We start from the raw sequence: 13,545 nt of genomic DNA on the forward strand, positions 1-13,545 counted from the left end.
TTATATGATGGGCAGTAGCTAATTAAGATTTTCAGATTAATGGGTAAATCAAACCTATCTTAGTCTCTTCTTTTTAACTGAATTGGGATCACGGTTATAGAGCACATAAAAGAGAAAAATCTAAGTTTCTGAAACCTCACATATAGAGTTAAGAACTTACAAAGGCATGTATTTTTCAAATAGCACATAAACTAGAAACATCAGGGAAAATAATGCATTGCAATCATTTCATTTATTAAAATAAGAATAACAAATAATTTTTACTTTATTGGTTTATCTTCAGTATATGATACTTAGATATGTAGCCTTTGACCCAGTAGGAATCAAAATAGAGGTGGTTCCACTTCAAGAATTTGTAATAATCCCTTCACTTTAGCACATGAATGTGTTTAGTATTGGCAAAAGAACACGTTGCTACCAAAACTGAAACAAGATCTTTGAAACAGAAAGGATGTTGCCATGGAAAAATGAAGTAACACTCAGTGCAGCTGTGATGCATTCATGAATAGGATATTTTTTTAAAAGATCATTTGTGTTTGGTGTGGCTCAGAGGGTCCCAACCAGATGGTTTCCATGAACATGATCTGACCCCCAGCTTGAGGACTTCTTACTGGCAGATTACTTCATTTTCTTTCCCTTGGATTGTCAGATCCTTACATTAATTCAGAATTTACTGCTGCAGATTTATATTCAGTAATATAAATCACTCAACATTTTACATTAAAACCACAATTTTATACATACAGTTTAACAGTTATTTTAAAAGTGTAAAAAGATTTATATGATAGCTTTAGTATATGTAATAGATATAACATCATAATAATTTTGAGTAATTTTAATTATATTCTTATCATTAAAGGAATTCTCACAAAATATATTTTAGAAAGTTTATTTTAGAGTTGTATATCTGATGCTACTGTAGTGTTGATTCTGTTTGCATTGCTCACATTGTTTACACTTGATGAAATAATTGATTTTTAAATTAGTGAAATTTTATGTTTTATGATTTTGGAAATTTTGGCATGATTTCAATTTGTTCCTAAGGATTTGTATGCATGTGGATGTGTATGGTAGCATACTAAACTAATTACCTCACATTATTGAAAGCATTTTTCACTGTAATATCAATACCTACATGAAGTGTTAAATACTGACACTTCATATTTTGACCTTTTAACCTGAATTAATAAAGGCTATGCTTTTAATGTGCCATTTTAAATTGTGCAACTGAAAATTACTAGTGAATTATGTTAAATATTTTAAAGCATAATTGTAAGTTACCTGAGACAATGTAGACTTCTATTTCAGAATAAATAAACTACATTCTGATCTTAAGTACATATATTAACACATATGTACTTTATCTAATCTGCAGGATAAGATTTTAGAACTAAAATGAGCTCATGCTTCATGAACCAATGCACTTATTTTTGCAAAATTTTATCTGTATTTTTCGTCACTGAATCCATCAGTTTGTCCACGCCCCAAAATGTGAAGCAAAGACGAACAGGTTTGTTTATTTATAGGTTGGCAAATTATTTATCGTATCAAGGAATTCCAAACCTGCTACATATCATCATGCTCTCACCAGAGTAGTATATTAGGCCTAAGAGAAGAGATATTGCTGTTATCTTTTAAAAATGTAGTCTTTTTGCTAATATAGTTTCTTTGAATATCCAAGAATTTATGAATTAAAAAAAATATTTTGTATTACACCTCCAGATAACATCTTTTTGTGTGAAATATTTTGTAGGAAATCAACCAGTCATAATTTGTATTTTCTCAATAACTTAAACATTGTAGGCTGTTGCAGCAATTGGATAATGAGACACACAGTACTACTTTATAAGCACCGCTAAGACTAATAGACTTTAATCTACATTGCTTCTGAATTAAGAAGTCATGATGAATTCAGTTTTGGGGTTGGGCTTACTTTGTCTCTTTATCTTAATCTTTAAGGTCCTGGCAACTTAATGTAACTCTACTGGAGATAGGAGAGCTTTAAGATAATACATGAAATTATAATTTAGGTAATTTGAAGAATGAAAAAAACAATAAATAATGCTCTGATTTTTAAGTCTTCTGATTTCTCCTATTACCGTGTATTTGTTTATGTATAATAAATCTGATATATGTATGTATACTTGAATCATTGTATATAAAAAGTGAAAGTATGTGATATAAACATGTTTTTTAATGTTTGTCTAGTATTATAAATTGAATGTTTTAAACATTTTTTTCTTATATTCTAGTCTGTGAAGTAAAAATGGAAGAACTAAATTCACATAAAAATAGCCCTTTTTAAAAAAAGTAACAGCAATAAATTGCTAGGTAGTTCTAGGCCTTAACTGGTGTTAACAAAATTTTCTAATAAACTGCAAAAGAAGGAGGGATTTCTGATCTTCTTTGGCCAGCACATTTTCTAACTCAGTCTTGTGTCTTGGAAAAGACTATGTGGAAGGGCAGATCATCTCTTGTCACTGGGCATTTTGTATCGAGTGTATAACAAGAGTAAACAGTACCTTTTCAAGTATTTTTTATATTCATTAGTGAAAATAAGTCATAAAGATAAGTCATCAAATAAGTCATAAATATGGAACGTTTACTTTTTTGGTTGTTTATTCTGGTGAAGATATTAGGTGTTTGAAGGTATATTTAGTCTGATCCAAATATTTTAATTCTGCTTTTCTTTTCTAGCTTGAAGTACAATCTTGTTGTGTGTTTATTCCAAATGATAGCCTGCCTTCCCCAAGTACAATTATATCTGGTGACATTCCTGGAACAGTGAGAAGTTGGTACCATGGACAAACCAGTATGCCAGGAACACTTGTCCTCTGTTTGCCTCAAATAAAGATTATTAGTGCTGGGCACAAGTACATGGAACCTCTTCAGGAGATTCCATTTGTTATCCCACGACCCATCCTCGAAGAAGGTATATTTAAAAATTTTTTTCCTATGGTTAATATTTTATATGGACATTTTTAGATTTGTTGGTGTTTTTAAATGTTTCAGTGTATAAGCAAATCAGTCTTCTCATTGAAAGATTTTCCTGACCAAAGTAAATGAACTAAGTGATGCCATTTATTGCCATCCATATATTTTAATCTTAGTCACATATTCACATATATGTTATATATAAAAGATCATATACAATATAATATAATCACTAAAAAACAAACATAGGAAGAATTAACTTGGGAAGAAAGTTGGTTTTGGATATTAACATTAGGCTAAACTAAGAATGATAAGTAGACTGATCTAATTTAAGCTACTTGATTTATGAATGAATGTATTATATATAAAAATAACTGCGTGAATATAGTATTTAGCAAGCGTAATGCATTTTTAGATTTCTCATTTGTTTATACAAAGTAATTATATGATGATTAAAGTCATGATCCTTTTTCCAATATATATATATTTGATTTCTCATATTGCCGTGTTTTCAGTTATGAATTCATAAGCTTTTGAACTTTGGCATGTTCATTTCAAACAAAATGTGAACCTGGAAAAATTTTGAGTCATAAAGTAAGTAATCTGAATATATGTTATAATAACAAGGCTCAAATTTTTGACAGTACTAAACAGGTCAACACCTTGTTCATATTATTAGGATGTAAGTGTATGAATCCTGATACCATTGAAATTTCTACATACTGTCACTGAAAAGCAGACATAGCCTGTGAAATTTTTGACCTCTACTTTGATGTTGGTTTCTCTCTCCTTTTCTCTATACTGAAATTTCTGTCAAATTCTACTTTTCTTATATTTATTAAAAGAAAGCATGATTTCAGTAAGAGACATTTTTGGTCCTTAATAATATGAATACTGTTATTATACAGTCACAGAATTTTAAGGTGAAAGGGAATATTTTTAGAGTGTATGATCTTTTGTGACTGGTTTCTTTCATTTACTGTAATATTTTTAAGATTGATTTATGTTGTAGCAGTCTTTATTGTTTTTATGGCTGAATAGTATTCTATCTTATGGAGATACCAAATTTTCTTGATTCATTCATCAGTCGATGGACAGTTGAGTTTGTTTTCACTTTTTGACTTTTATGAAAAATCCTGGTATAAACTTTTTTTTACAGGATTTTTGTGTGGATTTGTTTTAATTTTTTTTAGCTATATGCCCAGGAGTAAAATTGTTGCGTCGTATAGTAACTATGTTTGAGCTTTTCAGGAATTGTTAGACTGTTATCTAAACTGTCTGCACCATTTTACAATACCACATTAATGTACAAAGGTTCTAATTTTTTCACATCTTTGTCACTATTTGTTATTATCCGCTTTGTTTCTTTTCTTTTCTTTTTTTTTTTGTTCTAGCCATCCTAGACAATAACCTCTTAAACTGGAGAGAACAATTAATTTAAAGTGTTAATTTTTTGTTTTTTGTTTTTTGTTTTTTTTTGAGATGGAGTATTGCTCTGTCACCTAGGCTGGAGTGCAGTGGCACAGTTCTGGCTCACTGTAGCCTCTGCCTCCCAGGTTCAAACGATTCTCCTGCCTCAGCCTCCGAAGCAGCTGGGAATACAGGCACTTGCTGCCATACCCAGCTAATTTTTGTATTTTCAATAGAGTCAGATTTCACCATATTGGCCAGGCTGGTCTCGAATTCCTGACCTCGTGATCCACCGATCCACCTTGACCACCCAAAGTGTTGGGATTACAGGCGTGAGCCACTGTGCCTGGACAAATTAAAGTGTTTTTTTTTTTCTTCTTCTTCTTCTTCTTTTTTTTGTTATTATTATACTTTAAGTTCATGTGCATAATGTGAAGGTTTGTTACATATGTATACTTGTGCCATGTTGGTGTGCTGCATCCATCAACTCGTCAGCACCCAACAACTCATCATTTACATCAGGTATAACTCCCAATGCAATCCCTCCCCCATCCCCACTCCCCGTGATAGGCCCCAGTGTGTGATGTTCCCCTTCCCGAGTCCAAGTGATCTCATTGTTCAGTTCCCACCTATGAGTGAGAACAGGCGGTGTTTGGTTTTCTGTTCTTGCGATAGTTTGCTGAGAATGATGGTTTCCAGCTGCATCCATGTCCCTACAAAGGACACAAACTCATCCCTTTTTATGACTGCATAGTGTTCCATGGTGTATATGTGCCGCACTTTCTTAATCCAGTCTCTCACTGATGGACATTTGGGTTGATTCCAAGTCTTTGCTATTGTGAATAGTGCCGCAATAAACATACGTGTGCATGTGTCTTTATAGCAGCATGATTTGTAATCCTTTGGGCATATACCCAGTAATGGGATGGCTGGGTTATATGGTACTTCTAGTTCTAGATCCTTGAGGAATCGCCATACTGTTTTCCATAATGGTTGAACTAGTTTACAATCCCACCAACAGTGTAAAAGTGTTCCTATTCCTCCACATCCTCTCCAGCACCTGTTGTTTCCTGACTTTTTAATGATTGCCATTCTAACTGGTGTGAGATGGTATCTCATTATGGTTTTGATTTGCATTTCTCTGATGGCCGGTGATGATGAGCATTTTTTCATGTGTCTGTTGGCTGTATGAATGTCTTCTTTTGAGAAATGTCTGTTCATATCCTTTGCCCACTTTTTGATGGGGTTGTTTGTTTTTTTCTTGTAAATTTATTTGAGTTCTTTGTAGGTTCTGGATATTAGCCGTTTGTCAGATGAGTAGATTGCAAAAATGTTCTCCCATTCTGTAGGTTGCCTGTTCACTCTGATGGTAGTTTCTTTTGCTGTGCAGAAGCTCTTTAGTTTAATTGGATCCTATCTGTTAATTTTGGCTTTTGTTGCTGTTGCTTTTGGTGTTTCAGACATGAAGTCCTTGCCCATGCCTATGTCCTGAATGGTATTACCTAGGTTTTCTTCTAGGGTTTTTATGGTATTAGGTCTAACATTTAAGTCTCTAATCCATCTTGAATTAATTTTCATATAAGGAGTAAGGAAAGGATCCAGTTTCAGCTTTCTACTTATGGCTAGCCAATTATCCCAGCACCATTTATTAAATAGGGAATCCTTTCCCCATTTCTTGTTTTTCTCAGGTTTGTCAAAGATCAGATGGCTGTAGATGTGTGGTATTATTTCTGAGGACTCTGTTCTGTTCCATTGGTCTATATCTGTTTTGGTACCAGTACCATGCTGTTTTGGTTACTGTAGCCTTATAGTATAGTCTGAAGTCAGGTATCGTGATGCCTCCAGCTTTGTTCTTTTGACTTAGGATTGTCTTGGCAATGCGGGCTCTTTTTTGGTTCCATATGAACTTTAAAGCAGTTTTTCCCAATTCTGTGAAGAAACTCATTGGTATCTTGATGGGGATGGCATTGAATCTATAAATTACTTTGGGCAATATGGCCATTTTCACGATATTGATTCTTCCTATCCATGAGCATGGTATGTTCTTCCATTTGTTTGTGTCCTCTTTTATTTCACTGAGCAGTGGTTTGTAGTTCTCCTTGAAGAGGTCCTTTACATCCCTTGTAAGTTGGATTTCTAGGTATTTTATTCTCTTTGAAGCAGTTGTGAATGGGAGTTCGCTCATGATTTGGCTCTCTGTTTGTCTGTTACTGGTGTATAAGAATGCTTGTGATTTTTGCACATTAATTTTGTATCCTGAGACTTTGCTGAAGTTTCTTATCAGCTTAAGGAGGCCAACATCATCCTGATACCAAAGCCTGGCAGAGACACAACAAAAAAAGATAATTTTAGACCAATATCCCTGATGTACATCGATGCAAAACTCCTCAATAAAATACTGGTAAACCGGATCCAGCAGCACATCAAAAAGCTTATCTACCATGATCAAGTAGGCTTCATCCCTGGGATGCAAGGCTGGTTCAATATACGCAAATCAATAAACGTAATCCAGCATATAAACAGAACCAAAGACAAAAACCACATGATTATCTCAGTAGATGTAGAAAAGGCCTTTGACAAAATTCAACAGCTCTTCATGCTAAAAACGCTCAATCAATTCGGTATTGATGGAACGTATCTCAAAATAATAAGAGCTATTTATGACAAACCCACAGCCAATATCATACTGAATGGGCAAAAACTGGAAAAATTCCCCTTGAAAACTGGCACAAGACAGGGATGCCCTCTCTCACCACTCCTATTCAACATAGTGTTGGAAGTTCTGGCTAGGGCAATCAGGCAAGAGAAAGAAATAAAGGGTATTCAGTTAGGAAAAGAAGAAGTCAAATTGTCCCTGTTTGCAGATGACATGATTGTATATTTAGAAAACCCCATTGTCTCAGCCCAAAATCTCCTAAAGTGTTTTTAAGAACTCTGTTGCTAGGCAGAGAGTAAATAGATTGATTTACTACATCATTTAATATACTAAATACTCATCTTAATATTTATAAAACTAAAGCTTACTTTATGAAAATGGTGTTTATTTTTACTATAAAAATGGTAAAAGTGGTGTGAAGTGGAATCTCACTGTGGTTTTGGTTTGCATTTCCCTAATGACTAATAATGTTGAACTTATTTTCATGTGCTTGTTGGCCATTTGTATATCTTCTTTAATATTTTATTTCTTTTTATTTCTTTTTTTGGATCGGGTTTTCTTCTTGCCCAGGCTGAAGTGCGGTGGTGCAATCACGGCTCGCTGCCCCCTTGACCTCCTGAGCTCAATTGATCCTCCCACCTGAGTAGCTGGGACTGCAGGCACACACCACCATGCCCATCTAATTTTTAAATTTTTTTGTAGAGGTGGGGTTTCACCATGTTTTGCAGGTTGGTCTCGAACTCCTGGGCTCAAGTGATCCACCTCCCTCAGCCTCTAAAAGCACTGGGATTATAGGCATGAGTCACCCTGCCCCACCTAATATTTTCTTCTATTCAAATCTTTTGCCCACTTTTTAGTTGAGTTACTTGCCATCTTATAGTTGAGTTGTAGGAGTTATTTATTATATTCTAGATACTAGACCCTTATAAAATACATGATTTGCAAGTATTTTCTCCTATTCTATACATTATATTTTCACTTCCTTGATGGTTTTCTCTGTCATATAAACATTTGTAATATAAAATTTTTATAATATGAAGTTATATTATAAACTTATATAATATAAATTGATATTATAAATTTTATAGTATAAACATTTGTCAAGACTTCATCTCTACAAAAAATTTAAAAATTACCCAGATGTGGTGGCTTGCGCCTATAGTCCTAGCTACATGGGAGGTTGAGGTGGGAGGATTGCTGGAGTCCAGGAGTTCCAGGATGCAGCAAGCTATGATTGCACCACTGCACTCCAGCCTGGGCAACAAAGCAAGACCCTGTCTCTGTAAATTAGTTAACTAAATATATATAATACATGATATAAAATATGTAATACATACTATTTTATTATAATTATAAATTATATAAATATGTAATTTTATTTTACATAATTACATAAAGTATATAATATATAATGCAGAATTATGTAAAGAATATATATTATGTAATATATAATACATAAATATAAGCATAATGTAACAAGTTTTCCTGTGATATATTGGAAATTATATTCTCACTATTTTTTGATATTAGAAATTAACACCATTTCCACAAAGTATGATTTAGTTTTAGAAATATTAAGATGCATATTTAATTTATTAAATGATGTAGTAAATCAGTCTATTTACTCTCCACCTGAACAACACAGTTCTTAAAACACTTTAATCCTTCTCTCCAGATTAAGAGGTTATTGTCATATATTTCCTTTTATTTTTAAAACTTGATATCATTATTTTGTAATATAATTGCTTAGATTTGGCATATATAGAACTAAGGCAGAGGTTGGAAAACTTTCTCAACAAAGTGCCAGATAGTAAATATTTTGTTTCATCAGCTATATGGTTTCTGTTTTAACTACCCTACCATGCTTTATAGTGCAGAGGCAGCCATAGACAATATGTCAATACACTGGTATGACTGTGTTCCAATAAAACTTTATTTAAAGAATCTGGTGGTTGGCTGCATTTGGTCATGAGCCACATTTGCCTACCTATATGCTAGTGCTTTAGTCGTCATTCCTTTTCACAGCTTAGCCCTTCCTTCTTTCTCAATTCATTTATTTCTGCCTGAAGTACATCCTTTAGAAGCTGTTTTTGTGATGATCTAATGTTAGCAAACTCAATTTTGTTTCTTTGCCTTTTTTTTTTTTTTGAAAGATATTTTCTGGGTATATAAATCCTTGTTTATAGTTATTTTCTCCCAGCTCATTAAAGATACTGTTGTGCAGACTGTTGCTTTTCATTGGCCTTTTAGGAGATACAATGTCATTTCATGTTTCCTTGGAGGTCCTTTGTCCTTTTGCTCTGGGTTCTTTAAGGATCTTCTCAGTCTTTGTGTTTTAAAGTTTTAATATTGGAGAATATGAGTTCTGCAAGTTTTCTGGCATAATTTATTCAGATATTGCCTCTACTTCTTTCTTTCCATACATATGTTGGACTTTTTTGGTTTTTTTGCTGTATTTTCCATGTTGCTTCTTCACTCTTTGATGTTTTTTCTCTTTGACTTGCTGACCTGCATTCCAGTTAATCTCTTTAATCTAGTTCATTTTTTTTTCAGTTGTGTCTAATATTTTGTTAAAGTTGTTCATTGAATTTTTCAATGTCAACTGTATGAAAGTCTAACATACAGAAAATGGTACAACACTAAGTATACAACTGGCTACATTTTCGTCAGATAAACCCATACATGTTACTAGCACCTGAATAGAGATCAAGAATATTCTCAGTACTCAGAAGATCTCTTGGAGGCAAATTGTGTTTGACATCTAAAACCATAAATTGGTTTTCCTATTTTTGAACTTCATAGCACTTATTGAATAGCGCTTTTATTGAATTTAAAATTTTACATGGGATATTCTTTTTATCTTGATTCTATTTAAAACTCTTTATTTATATTAATATTTTTAAGGCTTCCTTTTATTTCTTTGTACATGAAACATTTAATGTATATGATTGCCTAATTTCTGCTGACTCTTGCCTACTATACCTAATATTTCTTGTTTATTCTTTTCTTTTCTGTGCTCCTTATTTTCCTTAGAAATTTCTCTGTAGAAATGTTTTGAAGACTGGTCTGAAAGATTCCTCCTATGCAGGCCTGAATTTACTTCCAACATGTTGGTGGCACTACGAGTTCAGAACAATTTGAAACTAAATTCTTGATAAAAGCTTTTTATGCCACTTAGGTAATAAAAATTTAAGCTGCAGCCTCTTATGAGGGCTGGTTTGTGATTGTGGGTTTTTTCCCCCCTCTATTCAAGGTTTCATTTTCTGGCAGCGTTTGTGAGAGGATCATATACAGAAGGGAAGAGCAGACAACTTTATTTCTAGTTTACCTGTACATGAATATCCTAGCCAGTTGCATGCCAGCTTTATCTTCTATTATTTTCTGCAAATGTGAGTTAGCTTCAGGCTTTATCTTCAGTCAGACTTAACTTGTCTTCGGTTCAGTGGTAAACACGGATGCTCAGTTTTAACCAACGTTGAAGTGCCTCAGGGCATTTACTTTTCATACCTCTGTGTTTCTGGCTTCCCTCAGCCCCTGGCTTTAATAATCTTTACTCTTTTTGGAAATTCATTAATAAGTTTAAGAAGATATCATTTGGTGTGTATGTGCATGCATGTGTATATGTGTACAACATTATATAAATTTTATTTATGGTATGTGTCACATATAAATATTATTTAAATACAATATAGTCATCATTTTTATTTTTTTGGAGAGGGATCATTCAACATATTTATCATGTTGCTGTAAATAGAATCCCTCAGTTATGTTTTTTAAAGATGATGTGACACTACTATACTCTGTCTTTTCAAATGATTTTATAAAAGGTCTGATATGTAGTTCCCATAATTCTTTATACCTTCAATACTCATTTAAAATCTCTCTTATTTCTATGAAACTCCTGCCAACATCTACTGCTTGTCTTTTTCGTATGAAAAATTATTTTATTTTCATCTCGTTCTTCAAATACATCAAGAATGACTTAAGAACTGCAGAAGTCTCCATCTTTAAAGCATAAGATACTATTATATTCTCAGGTGTTTTGTTTGTTTTTGTTTTTGTTTTCTTGCAAGAACTGAGATGGCAAGTTAGTTTATTTTGATCTTAAAGCAAAAAATCACATACCAGATGGAGAGGGCTTGAATCAAATTGAAATTTCCAGCCTATTTTTCATACTCCCTAAGAGAATATAGAGTGACTGCATAATCAACATTGAAACATAAAGTAGAAACAACTTTTTAACCATATGGTTGTTCTCATTGGTCAAACCTACTCTGAGAAAAAGAGATTATTTCAAGATATTTTAATTTTCTTTTGGTCTGAAAAAACTATAGAAATGAACTTCTTATGAATAACCATAAATTTGTCCCTTTTTCTGTTTTTAAGGTGGTGTTTATAAAAATATTTGGATATAAGCCTTTGATGCATACGTGTTAAGAGTAATTTATTCTTTGTCTTTACACATGTACCCAGATAGAAAACTTATTTGGAGGTTTATTTACTCATTTCCAGTTTTCAAACAGCCCTTCTGGTTTCGGTGTCATGCCTGTATTCTCTTTTACAATCTTTCTTGAGTATTGGGACTGATGGCATGAATTAGACTGCTCTTTTATAGCTTCCCCCTCTGGTCCTCAGTCATTTGCTATTTACACACATTGCATTTTTTAAAAAATTGTGATATATTTCACCTACTGTCATTTCCTCTCTTGTTCTTATTAGTCCTTTTTGATTTATAATGTTTTTTCCTTTTCATTGTCATTTTGTTGGTTTCAAGATGTAGATAACTTTCAATCATTTATGTTCAAGCAGATAAGGGATGTCTAAATCCATGCCACCTCCTATTACACGCCTTTCCATTCTACTTCTCTGATACTATTGTTTTATATTTAGCTCATTTTTGTTCAGTGAATGTTTCTTGGTAAGTGTAGAGGATGGATTGGGGGTAATGGGAGAAAGTAGGAAACCTGAAGGCAAGATTAGTTAAATATTACAAATAGCCATTATAGCTTAGAAGAAAGGATTGTCAGAACCAGGGCAGCTCATCATCACTGGCCATCAGAGAAATGCAAATCAAAACCACAATGAGATACCATCTCACACCAGTTAGAATGGCAATCATTAAAAAGTCAGGAAACAACAGGTGCTGGAGAGGATGTGGAGGAATAGGAACACTTGTACACTGTTGGTGGGATTGTAAACTAGTTCAACCATTATGGAAAACAATATGGCGATTCCTCAAGGATCTAGAACTAGAAGTACCATATGACCCAGCCATCCCATTACTGGGTATATGCCCAAAGGATTATAAATCATGCTGCTATAAAGACACATGCACACGTATGTTTATTGTGGCACTATTCACAATAGCAAAGACTTGGAATCAACCCAAATGTCCATCAGTGACAGACTGGATTAAGAAAGTGTGGCACATATACACCATGGAATACTATGCAGCCATAAAAAAGGATGAGTTTGTGTCCTTTGTAGGGACATGGATGCAGCTGGAAACCATCATTCTCAGCAAACTATCACAAGAACCGAAAACCAAACACCGCCTGTTCTCACTCATAGGTGGGAACTGAACAATGAGATCACTTGGACTCGGGAAGGGGAACATCACACACTGGGGCCTATCACGGGGAGGGGAGTGGGGGGAGGGGGGAGGGATTGCATTGGGAGTTATACCTGATGTAAATGACGAGTTGATGGGTGCTGACGAGTTGACGGATGCAGCACACCAACATGGCACAAGTATACATATGTAACAAACCTGCACGTTATGCACATGTACCCTAGAACTTAAAGTATAATTAAAAAAAAAAATTACACAGCCCGAGAAAAAAAGAAAGAGATACTGGGACAGAATAGAGAGAAATGTTTAAAAGGTTGACAAAAACTGTCCAAACTTAATGACTGGATTAGTTATGGATAGGAAAGGAGAGAAAAAAAAATCTGTAGAATAACTCCATGGTTCCTGGCTTAGATGTCTGTGTACACATTTATATAGTTAATATTGTGGTTAGGAATAGAGAAAGAGGGCCAGTTCTGGGTGTGCACGGTGAGATGGATGAATTTAGTTTGGTCCATATGATGAAGGATCCATGGGACATTTAAGTAAATAAATCTGATGAGCTGCTGCATATATGGATCTAGAGCTCTAAAGAGGGATCATAGTTAGAGACACAAAATGTCCACAGGGAAAACATGAAAAAAAATGGGATTATCCAAAGTCATTTATAGAGTGACCAATGAAGTGGGATCTGCATATAACAAGGCGGGGAACAGTAATGTTATGGGATGAGGAAGGACGGAATAATTTGTGATAGAAACTACCAATAGAAGGTTAAGTAAGTGAGGAAAAACCGTGAAGCAGTAGTCTTATAGAAGACATAAGATTGGATCATGTATAAATGGTTGGATCATTTATAAATGTAGCCAATAAGATAAGGACTAAAAGCTATAAGATTTGACAATTTTAGGTAACTGGTTTCTTTTACCACAGTATTTTCAGAAGAAAGATTTTTTGTTTGTTTGTTTGTTTTGAG

At 33.8% G+C, this 13,545-nt stretch overlaps 1 protein-coding gene across 40 annotated transcripts in view; it reads left to right on the forward strand.

Moving 5' to 3' along the window:
* The window catches only part of VPS13B (vacuolar protein sorting 13 homolog B), an 856,590-nt gene that overhangs the window by 409,114 nt on the left and 433,931 nt on the right, over positions 1 to 13,545 (forward strand). For all 40 annotated transcript variants that reach the window (XR_013397372.1, XR_013397371.1, XR_013397373.1 and 37 more), the window contains exon 23: positions 2,698 to 2,932. Coding sequence is in view for 26 of the 40 variants with exons in the window: in XM_077943895.1 (XP_077800021.1) it covers positions 2,698 to 2,932 (235 nt within the window). In the remaining 14 variants the exon portion in view is untranslated. The remainder of the gene's footprint in view (positions 1 to 2,697; positions 2,933 to 13,545) is intronic.

This window comes from Macaca mulatta, chromosome 8, assembly GCF_049350105.2.
Source record: "Macaca mulatta isolate MMU2019108-1 chromosome 8, T2T-MMU8v2.0, whole genome shotgun sequence".
NCBI lineage: Eukaryota > Metazoa > Chordata > Mammalia > Primates > Cercopithecidae > Macaca > Macaca mulatta.